This window comes from Alosa sapidissima, chromosome 2 (assembly GCF_018492685.1).
Source record: "Alosa sapidissima isolate fAloSap1 chromosome 2, fAloSap1.pri, whole genome shotgun sequence".
Classification (NCBI taxonomy): domain Eukaryota; kingdom Metazoa; phylum Chordata; class Actinopteri; order Clupeiformes; family Clupeidae; genus Alosa; species Alosa sapidissima.
The window spans coordinates 27881425-27908924 of NC_055958.1; the positions used below are offsets into that span (position 1 = coordinate 27881425).

Sequence of the window (27500 nt, forward strand, 5' to 3'; positions counted from 1 at the left end):
AAACCCAACAATGAGACTCATCAGAGAAAGCCTGATAATCCCATTCTGACATCATCCATAAAGCCTATTTCATTAATAAAAATCACTGTGATATGCCGTAAAAAAAACAGTGGGAAGGTTGGTGCGCCGGATGGCTTCCTCCTCCGGTCTACCCAAGGGTACAGCTTATCAGCATTGTTCAGCCTGTACCATGGTGACAGTAATGAGATCGGACTGCATTATGAATGGAGAGGCTAATTGCTATGAGAGCATTGGGATGGGGGCGAAGTTGGGAGATTTACATCTGGGCCTCCTTAATAGCCATCCCTTACTCCAGCAGACACTTTAAAGGGATCCAGAGCCATGCGGATAATGGATAGGCCATTACCTTGAATTATTTGGCGAATAACTCAACAAAAATGCAAAAGCCAATCACCTCATAAATCTGCTAACTGAATTCAGTTCTTTTTTCAGAGTTAAGAGAAAGTAGATACTCACAAACTTTTATTTGCAAAATTCTAGCATGCGAGTTGACGTTTTTACAGTGTAAAGTAAAACTGGCTGTTTTAATACAGCCTTGTTACACCATAAGTGATTAATTCTGAAGTTTATCTATAATTGCACTTTAAACTTAACTTTAATCGACAGTAAGTGTTGATCATAACCCCTTGTTCATCTGATCCAAGACATCCAATTAAAATAATATTGTACTCTTAAATAAATTAACGATTAAGGTCGTAGTGCCCAAAGGCCCTTAGAGACTAGGGTTTTTTTTAGGTCTGCTAGTGGTATGTTAAGCATTATGCAGCATATGTATAATTATACAACAACATATATACCATGAGAAGGATGCCAGGGAAATGCACAAACACGTTAATTAGTGAGAGTTAATTAGTGAATAATAATAATAACATTTTGTCACTTCAATGTGTGGGGGAAGATGCAGGATGTCCAGTTCAGGGGTATAGGAGATGGTTAGAGAGGCGCTGATTCTGCTCCAAAGCCCGCTTACCTTTCTGACCGTCTCGGTCGTACACCTTCATGTGGACAACGCCGCTGGTCTTGTTCCTCAGCACGACCATGTTGCGCCCGTCTCTCTTGGCAACGGTGCCAAGCTGGGCCAAGTCATCGTCTGCCCACCACAGTCTGCCACCTGAGGAGCAGAGAAAAGCAGTGGTGGCCATTTTAACAGCTTCCTGTGTTGGCCAGTATAGCACATCCAAATCAGCAGGGATCTCAATGCTCCTGCTCATCTGTCCACACGCCGCTGAATAAATATGGCTTCGTTAGTTAACATTCTGCTAACTAACATGTGTGCTACTGCCTTGCAAATCCTCACTCTGGACCCACATCTAACAACCCCACCGGACGCCTAAATCCTCAAGCCTAGACGGAACAATTAGGAAATGGTGTATTATCATCCAAATATGGATTTAGTTATCATTCTATTTATCGTGTGCAGTACTTTCAAATTACTTTGCAGAATCTATCTCCCCTCTCTCTCTCTCTCTCTCTCTCTCTCTCTCTCTCTCTCTCTCTCTCTATGGAAGGCACTTCACACAATAGGCCTTGTCCAGTACTCAGCACTTAGTGATGAAAATGTTGTTTCTCATACAAAAGCCCTAATTAGGTGTGACCCTCCCGAGCACTGCTAATCATATCAGCGAGACCGCCATCAACTCAACCCACTGCTGCTTTTTAAAAACATCTTTAATTAAAAGCTCTCCCACCTCCACAGATTACAAAAGAACTGACAGGTTGGAATACAGAGAATGTCAGATGGGGGGAAAAAACAGAAGAGGGGGAAATAGAATGGCTGTGCTGTGCTGTGCTGTGCTGTGCTGTGCTGTGCTGTGCTGTGCTGTGCTGTGCTGTGCTGTGCTGTGCTGTGCTGTGCTGTGCTGTGTTGTGTTGTGTTGTGTTGTGTTGTGTTGTGTTGTGTTGTGCTGTGCTGTGCTGTGCTGTGCTGTGCTGTGCTGTGCTGTGCTGTGCTGTAATATGTTGGGCAGTGCTGTATTTTGTTCTGTGTTGTGCTGTGGTGGACAGTGTTGTGCTGTGCTGTGCTGTGGTGGCCTGGCTGCAAGAGCCACTGTGGGCCTCAGAACCACCCCCTGGCCCTACGCCAGGTCCGCTGCTAGCAGTGTGTAACGGGGGAAGGAGATGGAGGGTGGGAGAGGAAGAGAGTAAAGAAAATAGAAAAGGATAGGGAGTAGTTTCTGTGTTTATATGCATGAGGGAAGGCATGGCTGTAGGGCTGTTTACCTGGGAAGGAGGTTCAGGGAGGAGAGTTAATGTGGCCCAGGAGTGCTGAAATGATTGGGTTTGGAGGGCAGCAACAGACAGTATGGAGAAAAAAACAAACATGGAGGACACTCAATGCATACTCAGTGTCTCTATCCCACTGAAAAGAGAACCACCCTGTATTTTTGGTGAACAAAAAACAATCCTTCAATGTCACAAAGTCTCTGTCACAAAGTGACTACTGGCAGAAAATCTGTTTTATATTCCCACCAATATGATCATGTGTAACAGTAGATATTTATTTTAAAAGGTTACGACACAAACCCATCTCCCATCTCAAACCCATATTTATTTCTGGCTTAATACAGAAATGGATTGTGGCTATGTAGAGAGAAAATATAACTTCCAAGGACCTGGACTTTCAATGGTAGATTGACAAGCGTTGGCACTTCCTGAAGGCTACAGAAAGAGTCCCATCAGCCTGCAAATAGCAATCCACTCTGTGTCACCACGACACTGGACCTGAGGTGACCCGCCCACGCTCAGCAAAGGTGCTGTCAATGTTAATTTGGAACCGTGGGTGTCAGCGGACCCACGGCCGGGCGCTAATCATACGCAATTTCCACCTGAGCTGTTGATTTGATTACCGGAGAGTCTGTAGCCCGGAGTGGGGTTGGTGGGGAATGAGTGGGGGGGTGGGGTGGTGGTGGCTTTTATGACCCCCCCCACACACACCTCCACACACACAAACACACACACAAACACAAACACACACACACACACACACACACACACACACACACACACACACTCATTCACGCAACCTCTCAAATGCTAGAGAGGCCTCTCCCAGAAGGCTGGTCAACCCCATTAACACGTTGCGGCAAGGGGGCGGCTGTGTGGATTGGCCTCGTGTCTGTGAAATTGCTTCAATTTCCGCAATCTCAATGCTCCTCAATTACCCCACGATGGAGGGGGTTCTTTGGGGGTGAGTTGGGTGTGGGTGGGGGATCTTGATGGAAACCCGTCATGGTCTTGACTTCTTCCTCTGATGCTTGCAGTGACTGCTCTCTCTCTCTCTCTCTCTCTCTCTCTCTCTCTCTCTCTCTCTCTCTCTCTCTCTCTCTCTCTCTCTCTCTCTCTCTCTCTCTCTCTCTCTCTCTCTCTCTCTCTCTCTCATTCTCTCTCTCTCTCTCCCTCCATCTCCTCCAGTCCACTGCCACCTACCACACTGCAATTGATTTCTCCCATGATATATTTTCCCCTGCTTTAAACATCTCGCCAGCAGTGATAAGCGCTTCCTCTTCCTTTACACTCCAGCCGCAAATGGGTGGTTCAAATTACGGACCCTACCAGGGCTCCCCATCAGATAGCAGTTTGATCCTCATGGAGAGTGAGGAGGGAGTGGGCGCCGCCCCTCCGATAACCCCCCTACCCAACACACACACACACACACACACACACACACACACACACACACACACACCTCCGTGTACACACACCCGCCGGCTCACCTTGGATAAATCCCCTCATCAAAGTTCCGCTTCACTGGGAAGCTGATGGCTAGATACAGGTCAAAGCCCAGCTCCGATCTCAATCTCATTCAATCCATGCCGTGCGCCGAGCACCGGGCACCGGATGACCCTGCCGAACGTGGTGCAAATGGCTAATCGATTAAGCCAATAAGCACCACCGCGTCTTCCAAGACGGTTTTACTTAGGTTCAATTTTATTTGATTGACTTCTTCTTCTCAAGGTGCGCCCCCCACACACGTGGCTTGCCAAACTCCAGTGCAATGACGACCACGGAATCCCCTGACCCCTCTCTGTGATTTCTTTACGATTTCTGCCATTTGCATCATGTTTAACCTCATAGAATCTAAAGAGAGAAAAAAAAAACAGTCTGGTGCTGTTCAACCACTTGAACCATTTTCTGTCATGCAAAAGTATAAAGCAAGGACACTGTTGCGTCAGACTGTGTAGAGCTTGCATGAGAGATGGCACTAATCTATACAGTAATGACTCCTCGAACGGATCCTGGGTAATGAGATTCTTTTGAACTCCGCAGGAGGTAGTGCAACAGTGTGGGCTGTGCCTCCGTAAAAACAGCGACCCGGCAAGCGGTAGGAAATGGCCTTTTTCTTTCTGAGACCGCGAGCGAGTGAGCAAGTGAGAGCGAGAGTGTAATCTAGTAAGCACTGCACACTGCAGCTTTGGAGGAGTACCACTCCTCTCCCCATCCGCATGTATGTCCATCATCGCCGCGGCGACTACCCCACCCCATGCTTTGATATATTATTCCACATTTCTGATTCGGTTTGCAGTTATATGTCACCAAGATTAACACTTTCATCTTTGCGTTCACTTTTTTCCCCTCTTGATGAGTAATTTGCATGTGTGTCTGATGTTTCTTCATAGAAGGACACCTGCGGAGATATCTGCTTTGTTTACCCCTCCGCTCACGGCTCAAGCAAACGTGTGGCTCACATCACAACACAATGGGCTCGTCTTCAAAACCCACCGCGCTTATTAAATGTCACTTTCACTACCTACTGCCTGAAAACGTACCAAGATATTAAAGCGGGGGAAATCTGATAGGACTCCCAGCAGAAATGACGGAGAGGCAACATCTAGATGTTTCTGTCTTACTGTCAACAATGAGAAAATGTTTGCGATCTCTTCGTCCTCATCTTCAACAGATCTAAGACATCCTTCATCTAGTATTCTCCCAAGCACAAATAATGAAATCATTTTGAAAAGGTAAGTCTGGTGCTGAAACTCTTATTTAGATGCCACTAAAACAATATTCTTATAGGCTGTGCACAGAGCTTCCAAATAAAGTCTGCATGTGTACAGTATTACTATACTGTATACTACTGTATATAGTTGGCTACATGATTTTACTTTGCCTACATACTGTATAAGTGTGCTAATAAGCTACATGGTTTTATTTGGAAGCTCAATACATTGAGATGAATTCTCCAAAATGTATTATCCTTTCATTCATTCATTTTCAAGAATAGCAGATGTTGCACATATGTGGAAAAGACTACAGTGTAAACGATACTGAGCTACTGTAGATGCTATACAGAGCAGTCCTCTACAAGTCAAGCAATGCACTAAAGAGAGACAGAGAGAGAGAGAGAGAGAGAAAGAGAGAGAGAGAGAGAGAGAGAGAGAGAGAGAGAGTCAAACCACAGGAAATCTAAACTAATTCTTCTACATGTACTAGCAGAGGCCATTAGCACCAAGGCTCTTAGGTTGAACCGCTGGATGACAGGGGAACTGTGATGGCTCCCCCAGAAAAGAGTTTGTTTGTTTATGTATTTATTTATTTATATATGTATTAGGGATGTAACGATTACCGGTATAATGGTAAACCGCGACCAAATTGTTGACGATAATAATTACCGTTTTTATTTCAAACATTATGATTATCACTGTTGATTACCGCAGTGTGGAAACCGTGTGTTTAATCCTTCCCAGCTTCATCCGAGCCTGCTTTTGACATACAATACACTACGATTCGGATTAGGCTACACCTGATTTTAAAAGGCGGAATTTTTTCACCGCAAAATGTGCACTGTATCATGTAGCCACTCTGCGTCTTTTTATGTTCGCGTCCACATTAAATCCATTCCACTCACGTTATCAGGAGAATACAGTAGCCTAAAGTTATATTTTGAACGCTTACTTTGGTCTCACTCATTGCATCCAAATAACAGAAATAGCAAACTCCAAGTTATGGCAGGGTAAGTTAAGCTATAAGCACATAGCCAATTAAACATGAAGAAAAAAGTGAACGGGACACTTTTTGAAACTATTTCAGCTTGTGTAGGCCTATCAGTGCTTTCTGAACATATTGAACACACATTGAATACCGTGATAATACCGAAAAAACGTGTTTTTGGTAATAATTTTGGTCACTATAACCATGAGGTTAAATTTTTTATACCGTTACATCCCTAATATGTATTTATTTATGTAATAAATGCATTTGAAGAAGCAGGAAGATCTGTACCAGTGCCAGAGTCAGGGCAATGCAATGTAATGCAAACGCCCCCCAAACTGACACCAGGTCTGGCTACATTCAGGTCCGGCTGCTAGTCACCGCTTACAGAAGAGTCCCAGAGGTGGCATCCATCAAAACACTCGACTAGACGCGCATACTTAAAGCTAAAGCTGAGAGCAGCCTCAGGGATGCTCGTGAAACGTGTTGCAGCACAGCTGCTGGAATACCAAACATCGACCGGAGTGGTAGCGATCGGCTCTGGCGAGCATGTCGCAGACGGAACGCGACGGCGACGGAGATGGACACAGCGGAATCTGGGGGTTAGTCAGGCAAACCGATGGAATGAGGTCAGTCAGATGATTCTGTAGAGCAACAGAGGCGTGATTGACAACCTGCCTCCTGAAATGTTTCACTTCCTAATGACTCCTCCAAGATACATTTCATCTTTTCAAACAACTTGACATAAAATATTCTCTGTAAACACAGTTTCAAAGAGAGCCCTCAGCGCCATGACAAATGAATGAAGGTCTGTCTGTTAAGACTTCCCTTTCCATTGTCCACAAAAAACCTCAACTATTACACAACAGAGTATTTTGTAAAGTATCTTAAAATATATATTTCAAACTGACAATCTAGTATTTGCTTATTGGTGCTTAATGTCCTCACAACCATGCAACTGAGGCTTTTAAGAGATTACTTCAGGCAATTGAAGCAGCTAGTTAAAGAACTCCAATAGAGCTATGGCATAATAATAAACTAATTAGGCATTTCTTGATTGATGTGTCTTTATTTAAGGACAGGCTAATTGGTGTTTTTCTCTGCATGACTAGTTAGCAAAATATCCATGTTTGTGGGAGTCAGAGCTACAGTATGGGAACACTAAGCCAAGCTGCAAAATAACAGCGAGAAATGAGAACACATACTCCTAGTTGTGAAAACAAAAGACTTATTCTGACAGCCCAGCTCCTAACTCCTCTTAGACAGACTTCTACATCAAAACAAAAAATCTGTTTGTCTTGCCTTCCTCTTGCCTTAAACCACCTAACAAGAATGTGGTTGCAATAGTACATGCCTGAATCTCTAAATACTATATTTCCATGTGGTTCATCCACATACAGATCTCTGCAATCAAACACTCCGAATTCTTAAATCACATAATGCTATGTGGCGTGAGATGTAATTATTATTTTTTTTTTTTTAAAAACAAGAAAAAAAAACAGATGCTCTCTATCATAATAGCTGTCTTCAGAGACAAGATGGTCTTCATTATCTGCCTCCATCTGCTCCAAAAATCAATCATATTAACTTATCCGGCTTGTTCTTGCCAAGACATACATTTCAGCATCCTAAGAGGCCTACATTTACTTTCCCATCCAGGTCGCCTCGCTCACTAGCGAGATGTTCCCAGTTGAGTCGGCCGAATGAAGAATAATTACATCTTTAGTCTGTTTACTGAGCCGTTTGGAGCAGTTTTACTGTGGAAACTTTCTCACTTTGGAACTCCTCTGCAAGCCTTGCCAGAAATTATATCCATCAACCATCCTTGCTTATCAATTATCGTTGATGTTATGACTATGAACAGTCACTAGGGCTAACTGCAGTTGCCAACATTATAATTCTCTGTGCAAAACATTAAATTAAATCCAATTTCAGAGGAATCAGTTGGCGAATATAAGTTGGCGAATATATAAACACCATTTAGGGCTAAGACAGTACACAGTTAATCATAAACTGTATAAAAAGTGTCACAATCCTACCCTATCAACAACGTTACATAGTTCTAACTCAAAACATTCCGGGAACGTATTGGCAACATCAGAGACTTAAATCTCACTATTATAAGTGTAGCATCAGAATAAGTTTGAATCTGGAATTTTTAGGTAAAAGATGTTTGGGGCAGCCGTGGCCTACTGGTTAGCGTTTCAGACTTGTAACCGGAGGGTTGCCGGTTCGAACCCCGACCAGTATAAATGGCTGAAGTGCCCTTGAGCAAGGCACCTAACCCCTCACTGCTCCCTGAGCGCTGCTGTGGTAGCAGGCAGCTCACTGTGTTGGGATTAGTGTGTGTGCTTCACCTCACTGTGTGTTCACTGTGTGCTGAGTGTGTTTCACTAATTCACAGATTGGGATAAAAGCACCAAATTTCCCTCACGGGATCAAAAGAGTATATATACTTATACTTATATTTGTGCATTGTGCTCCTTAAAAAATAAATAGATAAATAAAACAGTGGTTGTTTAATCGACTCAAGCGCGTGTTATTTCACACATGGAGAGAGTGTCCTGGTGGTGCCCGGCTGCGTCATGTCCGGGGTCGTGGATGAGGCCGTGCGCTCAGAGGGATTTCACACATGACAACACCCCTTGAGCTGTCATCGAGCGGAGTGGAGCGGAGCGGAGATTAGGGCAGAGCTGTCCTTTGGGTGGACAGGACAGTGCGAGCGCTCGTCTACTCACTCATGACAGGTCAGTACAGAGGCCTTGTGTGTGTTTCTGTGTGTGTGTGTGTGTGTGTGTGTGTGTGTGTGTGTGTGTGTGTGTGTGTGTATGTGTGTGTGTGTGTGTTTCTGTGTGTGTGTGTGTGTGTGTGTGTGTGTGTGTGTGTGTGTGTGTAAATATGTCCATCTGGCTCACCAGAAAAGCTCTGAAACCTTCCCAGTATGTCCAGACACACAAAGTACACATAGCAGTACAGCAGTGCTCTGCAACCTGCTCGAGCAGTACAATGAGAGATTGCTACAGAGAGGAAGGGGGGGGGGGGAGTGTGAAAGGGATGAGGGGACAGAGACAGGAGATAGAAAAGAGACGTGGAGGGAGCGTCAGTAATACACAGCGAGATCATCTCCACTTACCCATGACGGCCAGCGCCGTGGCTTTGGTCAGCTCCCTCTTCATGGTTTCCATGACTTCAAATCCACTGCCGTCCAGGCTGCACCTGTTGATGGTCCCATTGGCCGAGCTTATCCAGTAGAGTTTACTGGCCGAGAAGTCTATAGAGAGACCTGGGGAGGAGAAGAGATAGAGAGAGAAGGATGAGGAAATGAGAGATAGAAAGATAGAGGGAGAGAGCAGGGGATGAAGAGAAAAGAGATAGAGAGAATGAGTGGGGGCATGGGGGTGATAGAATGATAGAGGAGGGAAAGAGAGAGCAAGAATGGGGAGATGAGGGCAAAGGAGAGATGGAGGGATGATGCAGGGTTAGAAAAGAGAAAGAAAGACGGAGGAGGAAATGAAAGAGGGAGGGGTGAGTGAGAGACAGAGACAGTGAAAGAGGAGGGATAAAGAGAGAACAAGAGTGGAGAGATGGGAAAGAAGCGCAGAGACAAGATGGACGAATGATAGAGGGTCAGCAAAGAGAAATAAAGACAGAAAGCGAGGGAAGATGGAGTGAGGAAGTAAAAAACAGAAACAGGGAAAGAGGGAGTGAGCAGGAGAGAGAAAGAGAGAGAGAGAGGGAGGGGGGTGGAGGTTGAGTAGGGTTGAGACATTCTGACTTTTACCATATAGCTCTTGGCTCCACTATGTGCTTTCCTGGCCTGACTAGCACACATAAAACGGTACAGTTACAGTTATTGACAAACATGTACGAGTAAACATCCTCTGTCAGCACTATTATGGTGGTACATTAAGAGGCCACGCAATCTGTCAATCTCTGTAGTGTGCGTGTGTGTCTGTGTCTGTGTGTGTGTGTGTACATACAGGACATATGCAGTGTGTGTGTGTGCGTGTGTGTGTCTATGTGCACTTCTGTACAGGACGTATGCAGTGTGTGTGTGTGTGTGTGTGTGTGTGTGTGTGTGTGTGTGTGTGTGTGTGTGTGTGTGTGTGTGTGTGTGTGTGTGTGTGTGTGTGTAAGAGTCTCAAATGTTGCTGCATCAAACGACTCCCTGCTGCTTAAGAATCTGTGTGACCTCCGTTTGACATCGTAAATCACTCGACCAAAAAGTGACTCCATCTAAAGGCGCTCTGGAGAAGCGGACTCAGGGCTGGACTGCTGACAGTCCGGCAGTATTGATGATGACAAGCCGCCGTGTCAAAGGATATTTCAATTGTGCTCAGAGACACTACAGTCTCCATCAGCAAAGAATGGAGTTATTTACAACACGTCTGGTCCACACACACACACACACACACACACACACACACACACCGCGAGACAGCACACACAGTATATACTGTCTGTTCTGCCCAGTTCAGTGCCAAAGGGAAAAGAAAAATGGGTGGTTTATCATTCTAATTATACCCAGGGTTAGGTGGCTGGGAGGCAATCTCTCTCTCTTTCTCTCTCTCTCTGTCTCTCTCTCTCTCTCTCTCTCTCTCTTTCTCTCTCTCTCTTTCTCTCTGCTTCGACCTTGGCCTTAAATGACAGGGAGGACCTATATGACTGAGGCTGCTTGTGGTGGGAAGGAGAGACATACCTGAACACAGACACAGACACACACACACACACAGACACACACACACACACAATTGCATCGTACAACTTTTTTAGTATAACCCATGAGGCAATAAAAAATATCAACAAAACACTAAACTTAAGCCAGATGGCAAAAATATTTCAATTCAGTGACTGACAAAAACGTTTATCTTTCGTCAATGGCTATGTTTTATTTATGTTTTATTTACACCACATGTCAGCCTTCTGTTGTAAACAACAGCTAACAAATGTTGTGCCTGTGGTGTCTTGTGTCATTACTGTTTAAAAGTGTCTTTGGATATAACTGAGTCAGAAGTGAGAACAGAGACACAGGGACATCAAGTCAAATCTGTCCCTTTTATCTCAGAGCCTACGGTGGCCCTGGGTGGACAAAATTATCACTCGCTCACTCTCATAGCTACAGGATATAGTCACAGGTACAGGCACAAAGGGTTCACACAAAGGACATTGCAGAGTTAGGTACACACACACATGCAGATGCACACAAACACACGTACACAGGCATTTTCTCTAAAGCAGTCTCTCAGGTCAATATGCACTATGAAAAATACAAAGTGTGTGTGTGTGTGTGTGTGTGTGTGTGTGTGTGTGTGTGTGTGTGTGTATGTGTGTGTGTGTGTGTGCCTCTGTGTGCTTTCAACTGACAATTTGTAAGAGAAGGTTAGACTGCACTACAAACACATAAACAGGGAAATGGAAGATGGCACATTGTTTAGATCTTTCAAAAATAGTCTAAATACGAAAATACAAACACTGCATGGCTCAAATGCTCTTACATAACAGACAAACAATATACAAATAAAAAAGTACAAATAATCAAATAAATAAACAGGACAGAGAAATAGATGAGGCGAAACATTTACCAACTGGGTCCCTCTGATTCTGATGAAGCACCTTCCTGTTGCTGCCGTCCATGTTGGCCAGGTTTATGGTGCTCCCATCTGTCCAGTAGATTTTGCTGCAGAGAAAGAGAGAGAGAGAGAGAGAGAGAGAGAGAGAGAGAGAGAGAGAGAGAGAGAGAGAGAGAGAGATATGAGAAGGGGACAGAGGAGGGACACACACGGGCGTCTGAGTAACGCCGTCATTTCCAATCGTGTGTAGCCCTGCATTCGTAGCCTTGGGTTATCATGAGCTCTCTTTCATCTGGCTTTAGGACCTGGGGGTAGTGGGGCGGTAGGGCTTCGAACCCGGGACATTTGGGATCACAGCTGGGGACCTATGAGATGATAAACCTCCTCCCTGAATGCAATGCCAATGAACTAGGCTCATTGGTACGGCATGTTGAAGACATACCGAAGCACAGTGATGGCTTTTTAAATTGAACCCAGTAAGGCTATGGAGTCTGTGTCGGTTAAAGGTTACATCAATACAAAGATATATTTTTCACATAGTGACATTCCATACAGTTTTTGGTCCCCCAAAGTCCCTGTGTGCATGCACACCATTTAGAGACACCAAAACAAGGCAATATGACAATATGATCATTAGCTGGTGGACTGGCCTACCCTTTGGTGGGATGCACGGCGAGACAGCGTGGCTTGTCAATGCCGTGGATGACGGTGGCTTTTAACGAGCCGTCCAGACGGGCCACATTGATCTGGGTCTCGTCGTTCTCCGAGCTCAGCCAATACATGTTCCTAGACAGCCAGTCCAACGCCAAGCCACGGCAGTTCACTATGTCTAGGGAGAAAGGGATAGAGGAGGAGGGGTGGAGGGGAGGAAGAGAGAGAGAGAGAGATATGGAAAAGGGAAAAAAGAGAGAGAGAGGTTAAAGAGGTATAAACACAAAGACACACAACGAGAGAAAATGCACACAAGTGTAAGAGAGGCAGGAGAGGAAGAGAAAGAGAGTGTGATGGCAAGTTATAGAGAAAGATAGAAAGCACATGCACACACACACACAGAGAGAGAGAGAGAGAGAGAGAGAGAGAGAGAGAGATGGAAAGAAGGAGAGTTATAGAGAAAGAAAGAACACACACACACAGAGAGAGAGAGAGGGAGAATGAGAGAGGGAGAATGGGAGAGGGAGAAACTACAGACAGAGAATGCTACAGAGAAAAGAATAGTGAGAGAAGAAGCAGATGTGTCCCCCTCCGTGTGTGGAGAATGTGTGGTGTAGTGCTGGCACCAATGACTTATTGGGGTTGCTGAACTCTCCACAGAAACAGCTGCTCCAGCGGAAGAGAAGGAGGAAGGAATCCACTGTGCATATTAAACAGCTCACGACTACTGCTACTGCTCCTCTATCATGGTGGTGATGACGACTTCTTCTTCTTCTTCTTCTTCTTCTTCTTCTTCTTCTTCTTCTTCTTCTTCTTCTTCTTCTTCTTGTTTCCCCCCTCCCCTCCTACTGCAGTGCATTCCTGTTAGCCCTAACCGCTCTCTGAGGAGACCAACTAATGAACTATGGGAGTCTGAATCTACTTGCTGGAGATGGACATGCACATCATTGGAGGCTTCCCGCTGGTGAGTGATTGACTAAAGCTTTCCTGACCTTGACCTTGACCTTGACCTTGTCTCACATTGGTGGGTCTTCCATCGTGTTCTTTTTCCTTTTTTTCCTTTTTTTGTGTTGGCCATTACCTTGTGGACAGCACCTGGAGTTCAGCCTGCATGATTATCAGTAATACAAATCTCCCCCTGCATTCTGTATCGGCTCTGACCAAGACAGATAACATGACCTACCAAGCGAGGGGAAACTAAGGCACTGTGAGAACATTTCCTGAAAATGAAAATAGGGAGTTGTTGACACCTGTAAACAGTGCAGATTTGTTGCCGAAGTTTCTGCCATGGTGGCATGGTGGGTGTTCACGTCCAGCATATAGCGTATGGGGCATGTCCAGCAAACAACATGTGTATCGATATTTATTATTCTCTCCTGCTCCTGCAGCTTGAGCATGGAACAGACAAAAACTCCACTGAACAAACTAACTTTTATATTCTGCTCAGTTTTGAGAAAAGGCCAATTTTAGAGTGACACGTTTTGGCCTTATTTTACGATGCTGTTTTCTAAGCAGAGAGGATATTTTGTTTCCGTTTTTGACGAGAGAAGAACACCAGAGCCTGTTTTGTGTTTCCATTTTACCAAAGGAATAAATGTGAGAACACCCCCACCCCTCCGTTTTGTGTCAGTCTCATCACCACCTCACCATCTATCACACGACTATTTACTAAACAAAAAACACCCTATGCACAGCCACTAATCAGGTGCAGGTTGGTGACGGGACCATGAATGAAAATCAAGACTAGCCACCAATCTCAATAAACCATCAGCAGTGTGAGGTGGTTTGTCTTGATTTTCAAACATCTCCATTTAGTAGATGCATTTATCCCAAAGGGATTCACATGATGGAGTGCAGATGCACTTTACGTGTGGTCCCTGGGTTCTCCTGACCTTCGCGTGGTCAACGCTTATCTCCTTCATCCTACCTCGAGAAGTGCAAAATGAGCCCAAATCATCCCTAACTGTCTGAAATATCCCAGTACCTAGTGATGGTCAGGATTGATATGAAGTGTCGTTATGGTTATCCTTGTAGTAACAGCCACCTTATGAGACAGACTGATATGCACAGCATTCTGATTGGCCAAGTCACCACGAGAGAATGACTTTCTGACACATGCCAAAGGAACAGTCATTTTGAGGATAAATGGACTGAAAGTGTCCTCTCTCTCTCGTTTTGAGGAGGGAACCGACAAGTGGTCTAGAGATCTTTGTATTTGGCACCATGAGCAGCAATCTCTCTGCAAGAACCCTTCCAGGCTACCTATCTTGACAGTCGCCTCTGAAAAGCCTTCACTTGGGCATCTCCAGAAATAACACTCCTCAGCTTACAGAAGGATACACATAGTGAGAAATCCCCGAGGGCTGGAGTCGGTGTGATTGGTGTTGGGACAGGTACTCTGTGTGTGTCAAGCCCTACCTCCAGAGATAACAGTCTCCAGCATGGTTCCGTTGATGAAAGCCCGCTTGATGGTCTGGGTCTTGACGTCGGCCCAGTAGATCCGCTCCTCTTGGGCGTCGTAGTCCACCACTGTCACGTCGTCGATGTCGGGGACTGTCAGGGCGGTCATGATGTTCAGGTATGGGTTCTCGAGGTCCACGCCACGGATCTCTGTTCGTCTCACGTACAGAAGGAACTTCTTCAGTGCTATGGGGTGGCGAAGGAGTCAAAGGGAGACACGGATGGGTTACTATAACTGTCACAACACAAATCTCAGTTAAGGTTACTGCAGTCTGCCCTATAGGGGCAAAATGTATAGAGAACATAACATCATCTACTGAGAGTATTATTGTGTTCAAGGTTAAAACTTAAATGTATTAATCCACAAATCTATACTTGGCCTGTTTTGTTAGATCTATTCAATGACTCATTGGACCATTGGATTAATTTGAATTGATTAAATAACTGAGTCATAATCCATATCAGTTACCATAGGAGTGAACCTGATGAAGCATTGGCGAAACGCGTCGTTCATTAAAAAATAATAAACCAGCAAAGAAAATCCCCCAGTGTGCGGTGATCCTTCACTTTCCTTTTAAACCATCAGTTACCATTTACATTAACCAGTTTTCTGGTTAGTTTTCACAGTTACCAAGTCTGCATACAGCACACACACACACACACACACAAACACACACACACACACACACACACACACATATAAATATTTGATTTATCTTTATTCAATCAACAACACTATGACAAGCTCATTTGGTCTGCACGGTATCACATATAAATCCTGGATACCACATGCCAGACTCTCTCTCTCTCTCTCTCTCTCTCTCTCTCTCTATCTCTCTCTCTCTCTCTCTCTCACTCACTCTCTCTCACTCTCTCTCTCTCCCTCTCTCTCTCTTTCTCTCTCTCTCTGTCTCTCTCTCTCTCTCCTCTCTGGGAAGAATGCCAGTGTGCTCACCAGTGCAGGAGCGCTTGTTGGGTGCCAGCTTCATGAGATGGGGACAGGCGCAGGAGGCAGTGCGGTTGTAGTCGATCAGGCACAGGTGAGAGCAGGGACCTCTGCCGGCGTTGCCCTCGCATGGGTTGGATGCTGGGGGAGAACACAGCCACAACAACACATCCATGAATAATTCAAATAAAATCTGCCAATCAAATCAAAGTGTGAACAGATGTACTGATCATTATAACATGGTGGGAGGTGGCGTCTCTACAGACAGGAGATTTAGACAAATTATGCTACTGTTGCTGTTAGCATTACTGTGTAATCTAAATAGATAAGAGGGCATAATACACACCATGGTGCACATTAAATACTCATTGTAAATACAGATGACAATGTATACAACAGATGTTAAGTGGTGGGGTTTCTAATGAAGTTTGCAGAAGCAGAAAGTAAACAGAAAGAGACGGAACACATAAATACAAATAAAAATATCAATAGCATGCTGTGGGAGTGGCTTGGTTCTAAGCTGAGCCTTAAGCCCAATTCACACCAAGGATTCGCAACGAGATGAGCTGCAACATTCTATAAACCAGCAACTTGCTGCAACGTTCTAAAGCCTTGCAACTGTGACTAGACATGGTGAATGCTTTGCGACGGCTTGCAACAGCTGGCAACGATGTGCTGTGGGATCATTTTTATATGTCTCTCACTGAATGTTTAGTATACCTTACATACATGTAGTGAAATCTAATTACCATCCTCTTACTCTGACTCTTGTGTCATCTGAAACCCCTATGTTGGAATGTTTTGACTTAGGAAAGCTAAGATAACCCCTGTGTCACCGAACTAGGGGTGACCCTCAGGATGAGGGGTGGTAAACATTTTTTATCTCTGTTAAAAAAACAGATGGTTAGGTGATCACTGGTGGGTGGCAACTTGCGATTTTCCGTGGGTGTGTGTTAAGGGTATAAGAGTTGGCTTCACCCACAGATGTGTGGGCTTGTTACTTTGACATTTCATGTGGGTAACATGCTCCCGGCGTTGTGAATAAAGCTGCAGTCTCACACCAGTTGTCTTGGATTAATTTTGACCACATCAATGGCGACGAGGATGGGATTACCTATCTATGAGGCACAGTGAGGAGGACCAAAGGCACAGGACCCCAACCATGTCGACTGGAGGGAGATCTCTTTGTGATCTTGGGAGAAGGCCGTCATTGGCAACAAACACTGCTTTGCGGCACCCAGCCTAGCCGAGGGAATCCTCCTGTGTCTTGGATACAGTAACGACTGGATTTGGTGGTCACAGACAACTTGGTGGTGAGTCCCTTATTTTACACTTTTTAAGCTGGTAAAATAGGGAAGGCCTGTCCTACCCATGAGAGGGGTAGTGGTTGTGTACACGGTTTTCCTACCTATAATAGAGGTAGAGGGTTTTCCTACCTGGGATGGAGGTAGAGGGTTTTCCTGCCTAAGGTTGAGGCGGAAGAGTGCACTATTTCCTGTCAGTGATAGTGGTAGTGGCCTTACTGCCTATGCGTAGGTAGTAATTTTGGGTATGCGCAAAATAGGCCTGAGAACATTGGGTATCTGATAAGATTGTCATCACATTTTGTTTGGTTTGCTCTTAGGCGTAAGGTAATGGGAAATAAAAATATCAAGTAGACACTGATATGTGGAGCAGTAAGAGTAAAGCTATTAACTTTCCTAGAGGACTAGAGAATCCAGGGTGTTTGAGGGACATGTAGAGAATATTAATCTGAATGTATATATGGGAAATTAGTAGGTATATGGAATAGGTGAACTGAAAGGCAACTTCATTCATCTTGAGTGCTAAGCATAGAAAAGCAAAAGGAATGTAGGGCTATGGTAGAGAAGGTAAAAGAAAGTAGGTTAAAGAACAGTAGGAAAGATGGACCTGTGCAGAAGAGAGAGAGACAAAGGCTACAGTATACAGAGGACAGGACATCATGGACTATGTGAAGAGCCATCTCTTGGAGTACGGCAGCTCTAAAGGAACTGAACAATACACTGGAAACTATGAAAGGCTTGAAGGAAAAACATGGATGTGGCTGTGGGGCTAACCAGAGGAGAAGACCACGTAGAACGTCACTGTCACAAGGAAAATCAGAAAACAGTATTGAGAGCACCCTCCACAACAGCGCTCTGAAACTCCTGTCTGGTCTCAGCATGACAAAGTTGAATAGGACATGGAGATCTCAACAAGGGACCCTGTGGTGAAACTTCTGATGTACCACTTGAACTGTTTTCCTCAACTCACTCTGAATGCAACAGCACAGCCTACTCAGCCAACTCTCTCTTTCTGTTAATGGGGATATTTTTATTTTTGAATGAGACAGGAGCAGATATTAGTATGAAAGAAAAGAAGGATAGTGTAAGTATATGACAAGGAAAAGTGCATGTTACAGGACTATCAGATCAGTTCATATCAGAGAGAGTTCCTTACCCATGGGTAGTTAAATGTAAAGAACATGTAGTAAACAGCAGTCCTCCTCAGCAGTGTTTGCTCCACAAATTTACTGGACTGGGACTTAATGTGTAAATTATATCTTATAATTTCACACACACATAATGGGGTTGGTTCTGATTTGTTAGTTTGAGCAGGCTCCCAACAGCCAATTAGAACAAATAACAATCAACGTTCCAGTTTCGGTCTGATCTAATTGGATTTCTGGCATGTCAGAAATGCCAAAGTAGTAGGTTATCATTGACTTTCTGTCAAAATAAGCCCCGCCCCCTGAAATGTCATAAATCACGTGTCATGTGACAGTCATGTGACTGGTGTAAAACCCCATGGCGGCCATATTGGCCCAAACCCACATGTGTGTTTTGTTGTTATTATTATGTGCCGCTAACAGAGGCTGTGACGACAGAAGTGGGTTATACTAACGAAATGCCGCTTGCCAAAACATTGGTTGGGGGCTCTGCTGATAACAAAAACGACTCTGAAGATAGAGGAGTGGCCACACTTGATTGGGTAGCGGAGAAGTCTCAGCCTCTGTATAGTCAACAGTCTCAAGATTGCCTTTTCTTACATCTTCTGAATCATCCGCCAAAGTTAGCATTCCAAATCTCTTGCACAAATAATTCATGTCATAATGCGCCATTTCTTGCTCAATTACTGGATCCTCTTGAAAAATGATACTTTTTGAACTTTGCTCCACACCAGGGCGGGGCCCTTTTTGACATCACTCACGTGACTCACCAAAACATCAAACAGCCGTTTCAGCCATTTTAACTTCAACTACATATATATATATACACACAACGATAGAATGATGTCCACAATGTCTCTGAGAGTGTAGGACGCTATGCGTGACCACCTCTTTTTAAGTCTCATGAACTTGGGAGCGCTGATTCCAGAGCTGGTTCTTTACACTATCTGTGAATTCATACAAATCTTCTTCATAATTATATATTGGTCTTCTGTATACACCGCTAGACAGGTGAATGAAATCCTGTGGACAGTTAGCATAAATATGGTAAGACTTGGTACAGAACAGCCTATTCCATCCTGCAGTGAAGGTGGTGTCCATAGCAGGATGTTCAAGATCGTTCCAATGTGCGCCATGTCGTCTGAAAACACTAAATCAGGCGATGCCAAAGCGTATAACTTTGTTCTGTTCAAAATCACTGCTAGCAATGATAGCTATACAACCGCCACAGCTTTTATAATCTCAAGCCTAGAGACATGCCTGGGCAAAACACACCCACTACAAAAGGGTTTATAGATAACCATCTGGCCTCCCACCATACTCCCAACACCTCATTATAATGTCACTATGTGCCTGCATACAAGCGTCACTACTCATAAACAGTTCTTTTTAATGTTATCAGCACTAGTGTACGTAGGTAGTTAGGCAGACCACCCACATGAAAGGGGTCTCAAACAATACACTCAGAGACATGCCCGGACAAAACACCACCCCGACAAAGGGGAAGGGGAAGATCATAGACCATCATTTTGGTCACCTACGATCTAGCTAACACATTTTTCAACCAAAAGCACTAACAACATGCTTAACAGGTTATTGGCTATGCTAGTAGCATACTATATGTTTATTTCCAGCTATTAACACTCCTATACATTTCATACAAAGTTTATCTGACACATAATAATAACAACAAAACACACATGTGGGTTTGGGGTCAATATGGCCGCCATGGGGTTTGACACCAGTCACATGACTGTCACATGACTCTACATCCAAAATGGCTGCCAAGGGGCGTGGCATTGTTTGACACCAGTCACATGACGTCACATGACTCAACATCCAATATGGCTGCCAAGGAGGTGGGGCCCTGTTTGACATCACTCGTGACACGTGACTCACCAAAACAATAACAAACAACACATGGATAATTTGCATAAAAAGGGGTGTGGTTATGACATGATTTACGTTTCAGGGGGCGTTTTTTTTTTGACAGAAAGTCAATGATAACCTACTACTTGCCTACTACTAGAAGTCAATGCAGTGTGAACACAGCAATTGACCATGCGAGTGAAGAGAGTGATAGAAAACACTTGCAGACACAAAATAATGACCCCCTGTGAAGCACTCACAACAGAACTCACAGAGAAAAGCTCTGATTTAGAGTGGCGTAGCATTCTTAGTCGGGGGTGCAGATGTATAAGATGAAATCATACATTATATATAAAAAGCCAGCTACTTGAAATAAAATAAAATAAAACAAATGGAAACCAAACTATTTCCTTTGAAAAACATTTATGGTCACCGTGGGAGATCACTATCACTAGAGGAGACGAGTGTGAGATCGACTGCCACTCATCATACAGTAACATCAGCATGTGGGGAGCAACCACAGACACTTACACACACACACACACACACATGCACACACACACGCACGCACGCACGCACACACGCACACACACACACACACACACACACACACACATATATATAAACGCTGACAGCATCCTTTCCGTGGGTGTGCACGACGCCCACTCTCCCAGCCTTGACCACCCAGCTCCGGAACACGCGCGCACACTGCACTAAGGGGCACCGTTTGTTCGCCTCGGCCGGCGCCAGATGTGGTTTTCTGGGTCTCTGCGGCATATTAGGTCTCCCGCTGCCCCCACACCTGGCATTGGGTCAGCGGGGAGATGGGGAAGAGAAGGCCTGGCTAATGAGAACCGTCCTTTTATTCTTTTAGCTGAGCAGGCAGATTAGATGAAATCGTATAGGGCCACGCAGGGGTCATCTAGGGAGGCGGTGGTTAACTATCAAACTCTTTTATGTTCATACGGAGCCCTTTGTCAGCAGCATTGAGAGAGCACCTGGAGGCAGCAGGAAACGAAAGGGAAGACACATATGGGAGGTATGGTCCTGAAGGGAGAGGGACAATGGCCACTACCACTTAATGCAATGAACTGTGTTGAACTGTGTTGACACTTAAAGATCAGGCTAAATATTAGTGTAAGGTAGAGAGTAAGGTACAGTAGCAGAACGTTGGTCAGCAGCTTCCTATGGTATGCTCAATAGCTAGATGAACTCCCATGTCCACTAATGAATGTGCTCAAAACCAGTAAAACAGTCAGGGCCGGTAGATTAAGCCCAGGGATGGGCAGTATTTCTAATACATGTATTTAAAATACACATTTGAGATGATGAAAATGCCTTCATATTTTGTATCAAAATACTTCAGTGTTGTGTATTTTTGTATTTTCAAAATACTGTAAAATACTTTCTGTGAAACACTGTGCTGACAGCTATCTAACTATCTATAAAGCACAAAATCTCTGTCTCTGTCTGTCTGTGGCACCCTCGCATGGTCAAGGCCCTCTGCTCCAGTAGAGCGTTTATTTTCCTTTGCTGGACTGATTAACAGGCCCCATAGGTGTCGTCTGAATGCAACACTGTTTGAGAAGTTAGTTGTGCTTAAAGGCATCAACTGAGGAGACACGACTAGCTAAGGTTACACACACTCCTTTGCTCACACAAGGACAGCACAAGGTCTTGAGTTCACAAGCTTATATCGCAACACTTGCGTTTGCTATTTTCCATTCTTCTTTCTGTTTTACAGTTTTTTTTCTAGACTTTAAATTTGTCTATGTTCTCTGACCTGTGAAATATTTCAGTGCTATAGTGACTTGATAAGATACCTCAAACAAGGACATTTCCAATGTTGCACATTTTAAATAAGAAATGATTGATAATGTCATAATAATTGGCTTCTAATTGGCTTAACTGATTGGATGGTATTGATGTGACAACCTGATTTTAACTTTTTAATTTTTACTTTTTTTTGCATTTACATTGATAGAGGTTGTGCACACACCAGTTTCAGGCGTATACAAAATTATTCAACTGTGATGAAACTCACCATATGTGTGGTAGTAATGGTGTTAAATAACTTAAAAGGTTAAAATGCTAGTTTAAATTTCTAAATTAAAAGTCTCTTTCTTTTTTAAAAGACTTTTAATTTCTAATTAAAAGTCATCCATTTGAATTGTTTTTCTTTGAGTTATTGTCACTGATTCATAGTGGGCAATCTATTACACCAACTGGCTGGGACGTGCAACAGTTGGTAGACTAACAGTCAATAAAAGTGGACTGTCGGAGCAGCACAAAATATTAAAAGCCATGCCGAGTGTCCTGTTTGCTCTTAAACTTTCCATCACATTTGGTGTCCTGCCTAGTCACTTCGTAAATGTGTTACTGTACTTTAAAGAACATTTTGAGCGATACATAGCCTATGTTCAATGTTGCAATATTATCAGAAGGCCCTATGTGCAATTTGCTTTTGAGCATGATCTTACAAGAACATTTCAAAATGAATGGAAGGACACAGTTATGATGAGATTTTGCACTCAGCTGTAGTCTAGGCCTGCTAGTGGTGAGTCTGTTATAGCCTATTTACTTGTATTGTAGCCTATGCAACTATTCTATTAAACGCTGTGTGCTAGTCTATTAAACACTCTAGGCTATGACCGCTATGTTCTTGCATTTTCCCCCATGATCATATTGTTTCAGTTATCCAAAAGGCTCGAAGGATGCTCTTTATTATATGGCAATTTTGGAAAAATAACTAATAAAAGTGAGGCGAGGTGCCCCCCCTGTCAGTGCTCATTGCCCCCCCACCCGTTGCTCTCTGGCGCCGACCCTGGCAGAGTTTTATATTGGGATGTCTAACATGAGGGGTCAGCATATCTAATCTGTTGACTGATTATGGAAGGAGTCTCTTGCTTTCAGATGTTTTTCCAGGTAGTGTACAAGTGAAGGGATAGACGAAAAGGCTTTTAGAAAGAAGTATTTTGTAGTATTTTGAAAATACAAAAATACAGTATTTTATTTTGATACATTTTTTGGCTGCTGTATTTTGTAGCTTATTTTGATACATTTTTAAGGTGGGTATTTGGTATTTTATTTGGGAATACATTTTGATGTATTTGTGCCCATCCCTGATTAAGCCCAGTCTTGGAATAAATGGGATCTTCAATGGAGATTTATGACAAGAATGTTTAATCTCAAAGTTTTTGTTTTTATGTTCCCACCGTCATCGGTTAAGGCATTCTCTTCTCTTAAGAGCTTTCAATCTAGATGTGCAGTGAAACAGCAAAACATTTTAAATAGTTGTTTTTGGCTGGAGGTGTCATACAGTACACCCAAGATGTACTGTAGCCCTGTCTGCCAACTCCTCAGCCTCAAATCTCAACACATTTTACACCTCAGTTCTAATGCCTGTTTTGTTTCGCAAAATAGAAATTGGATGTAATTCTCCCTTGAAAAAGAAAAAGAAATGTATCGGAACTCCCCCTATTACCGTCGGTCCCGTATTTCCGCCGTCTTGCGTGTACTGTATGTGTCACTTAATATCCATTTCTATACAAACCAAGACGGCGGACTCCTAAAGAAACGCAACCACCCCATAGGTGTATCTAAATTAGCTATGTACCAAAAAGAGCTGTAAACAGTGTTGTAAGGCTGCGTGTACACAACCGCTTGGAGCTCCAGTGGAATTTTAATTTCATGACGAGAATTCTCGGTCTAACCGTTCATGTGCCGTTGAAACGGCGTAAATAGGCGACCCATCAGGCCAGCACTATAACTCCGAGCGTGGTGAACAAAATCGGATATTTCAGGCAGTAAATGCTCCCGTTAAGAACCAAACCAGATTTTGTTCAAATCTACACACCTATGGCTACTGAAAAATGTAAGGTCAATTTAGCAAATGTTATTTTGAAGTGTTAAAAAACATCTTTGTTTTAGAATTTCTGAACAAAAGTGGTGATAATTGGGGGTGTTACGATAGTAAGTAATTGCTCCAATGGGGCCTAGAAAGTGGAGCTATAATCATGATTATCATTTCCCCCCTTTCTCACCAATAGCTGATTTATTTTCATACATGCAACCGGCATATTTTTGCAATCATTTACCACAGGCAAGTGCAGCAAAATATGTTCTGAGTGACTAAATTATAGACCCTAAGTCTCTAGGAATTAATTATGCATTCAGCTGGTCTAGAGGGGAAATATGCCAGAGAGTATGAAAGAAAGAAAGAAAGAAAGAAAGAAAGAAAGAAAGAAAGAAAGAACAAAAGAAAGAATAAAAGTAAGAAAGAAAGAAAGAAAGAAAGAAAGAAAAAAGCAAAGAAAGAAAAGAAATATGGCATGTGTGTGTTTACCTCACAGTAGGAAACCGTCATTTTGATAAACAGACTTTCGGCTGAGTGAACACGGACAAAACTTTGCACTGCACCTGTTTACTGCGGACCAGGGGAGGAGGAGGGGACGGAACAAATGGCACGTGTTGTGCTCTACTCTGCCAAGTCCAGAGTGGGTGATCACCAAAAGCACACAGCATCTGCCCCTGGAACGGAACACGCCGCGGAACACGCCTGTCTGGTTCTGCCCAGATCCGGGCTCCATCCGGACCAAATGCACCCCAAAGATGGCTGATACGTTTGAAACACTCCAGCAGACAATAGGCTGTTGAATTGGTGCATATTGGCTCAGACACATTGTGCTGCCGGAATGCTATAATGCAGGAAGTCATGCCTGAAATGTGGTTTGTGTAATGACCTCAAATGAGTGTCATAGTGAAGCAGTCCATAGAAATCAACTGCTCTCTTTTTTAGAGCACGCTCCAACACATTCTGTTCAGCAGGGTGCAGAACACAACACACAGAGAATTCAGTGAATCCCTTTATAGTGTGTGTCTAATCTATGATTGCTTTTAATCCTGAAAGCACATAGAAACAAAATAAATTAATAAAGAAAGAAAGATGCATCTATCATATACAAACCAACACGTCTGCTCTGAAATTATCAATACTTTACATTTAAGGAATAGATCCTCTATTCTACCACAGCGTGCACTGGTCCCACTACCCACACATACATGTTCAGATGGATGTCCTTCACCCCTATTTCTATCAGACTTCTTTCTCAAAACTACTTGTTTGCCTTTTCAAAGCATCATCTACAGCGCCTGATTCCTGATACATGAAACCGTGTTATTGCCAATCCATGGCAATATTTCATTCATATTTCAGACAAGCTCGCGCATGCAAATGCATCAGAGTTGCTCGACATTCAATGATTAGCTACAGGACCGTCTTCAGTCGCTCTCTCTAAACAGTGTTTGCTGTGGAGATTAGCTGCATTGCAGCCACGTCCATCACCAGCCACAGCCACAGCCCAGCACTGGAGTCCCAGGGCTGTGTGAGATATTAGCCTCGGCTAAGCTGCATGGGAGACGTTGCTATCAGTGCTACGGAGCCACGTCTAAGGGATAGAGCCCATATTGAAGGTTATTATGTGTAGCTCTGTGGGACAGTGGGGCTCATTATACTGTGTTGGTAATCATTCTCACTCACTCCCCGCCATCCGTGTTGTTTTACTGTGAAATTTCCCTTCATTATTATTGTTATTCTAATAATTATAATTATGAGTATTATTATGATTGTTATTTATTTATTATTTCCTAATTTATTATGATTCTTTGCATCTCAGTGTACTTGTGTTGTGTGTGTAGTCTGGGTAGTGGGTACCTCCTGGTTTTGCCCCCCGTACCCCCGACACACACACACACACACACACACACACACACACACACACACACACACACACACACACACACACACACACACAATCCTCTCTTTCAGTCCTCTCGGCTTCTCTGCCATGTCCTCTGTCCCTCTCCCTCCCCCCTTTCTTCTCTCTTTCACTGCATATCTCTCTCTAGTATTCTATATCCCTGCTTCTCCACCCCCCGCCTCTCTCTCTCTCTCTCTCTCTCTCTTTACACTGCAGCTTCTCCACCATGCCCTGTTGGCGGTATGGGGTGGAGGGTAGAGCTGGTGGAGCGGTTTAAGTTTTGGAGGAATAGGGGTGTGTGGTGTGAAGTCAGGGGCGGGGGGGTAGGGGTGTGCAGGCTGGGGCTGAAGGGCTTGGGCTTCCGTAGTCAGCAGCCGTCCCCCCCACTTGGCTCTTTAAAATGGGATTAGCCATCCTTATTGGCCTCCTTAGCAATGCAGCTCAATTTGCCCACACTTATCGGAGCTAAACACTCAGTGCTGCTTCCAGCACAGCAGCAGCTGAGGCTAAATCTGACCACTGGACAGCCAGAGCAGGTTGGCAGAGTTACACCCTCATACTACACACACAACCCCCCCAACTTTCAACACACACACACACACACACACATACAGTCGCGCGCGCACACACACACACACACACACACACACACACACACACACACACACACACACACCACACACACACACACACACACACACACACACACACACACACTTCTGAGGAAGCTGACCAGACACAAATGAGATGGCTAAGTACTAACTCAAATCCTAGAAATAGATTTGCACACAATAATATCTCATTTCTACATTTCTACAAATGCATGCATCTATACATACTGTATGCATATTACAATATCAAAATGCATGCCCTTGCAAAGCACAGTGGACACCTATTTAATCACGTATGCAGAGCAAATGTCCACATCAACAAAACTCCAAATAAAACCTATAAGTCTATTGTCCCAAATTACTGCGCACAACTAAATCTACAGTGCCAATGGAACGGAACTGCATTTAATTCTTTATTTAATTTGGAATGTCCAAGTCTTACATTACTGTGCATTAAACAAATGCACTGCCCTTCGACGGCCTTTCGGCATTAAATCAGCTTCGCACAATTAGAAAAAAAAATGTAAGTGTTATTGATTTTCACTGCCACTGCTTCCCTTTATGGCTATAATAAGGCGCAGGAACTAATGAAGACCGCTCTCGTCGGCCGCATCTCGCTTCTGCCAGCAAACCAAAATAGAGAGAGGGAGATAAAACACTAAATCCAATTACTTCACTCTATGCCTGAGAACAATTCAATTAAACCTGGCTGAAGGCACACACCTGGACACATTCTCAGTATATTTCTCAGAAACTCAGTATCCATAAAACACTATGAATACATTTACAAGTACAACTTGCTCATAATTCCTCATGCTAATGCTATATAACCATCTACATAGTTCTGATTGTTTCATAAGATGTTAAAAGTATGTGTAATAACCATACACTGTGTAGGTTATAACACTGTTATAACATATTACACAGCTTGAACCATTCAAATATGTAATAAAGCTTACATTGACTTTTTGCCTTCTGTAACATGCCTATATGCTTTCAATACCAAATGCCCTTTATGGAACAATTTTATATATATATATATATATATATAAATCAATGTGATAATAATGTTCTATGGATACATATTATATTAAATACTATATTAAATATTATATTAAAAACATGCTACTGAATGTTCTATTATACAATTCCAACTAAAGGCACATCATTAGGGACACAGCTGCTGTTTAATCCATGCCAGATCAGGAACAGACCTACTCGTGCACTGGCTGCCTG

At 43.6% G+C, this 27500-nt stretch overlaps 1 protein-coding gene across 1 annotated transcript in view; it reads right to left on the reverse strand.

The window, feature by feature from the left end:
• The window catches only part of LOC121696640 (low-density lipoprotein receptor-related protein 1B-like), a 329232-nt gene that overhangs the window by 112148 nt on the left and 189584 nt on the right, over window positions 1-27500 (reverse strand). The window contains 6 exon segments of the mRNA XM_042077841.1: window positions 992-1132; window positions 9083-9232; window positions 11532-11626; window positions 12174-12348; window positions 14589-14816; window positions 15586-15717. Coding sequence (XP_041933775.1) covers window positions 992-1132; window positions 9083-9232; window positions 11532-11626; window positions 12174-12348; window positions 14589-14816; window positions 15586-15717 — 921 coding nt within the window.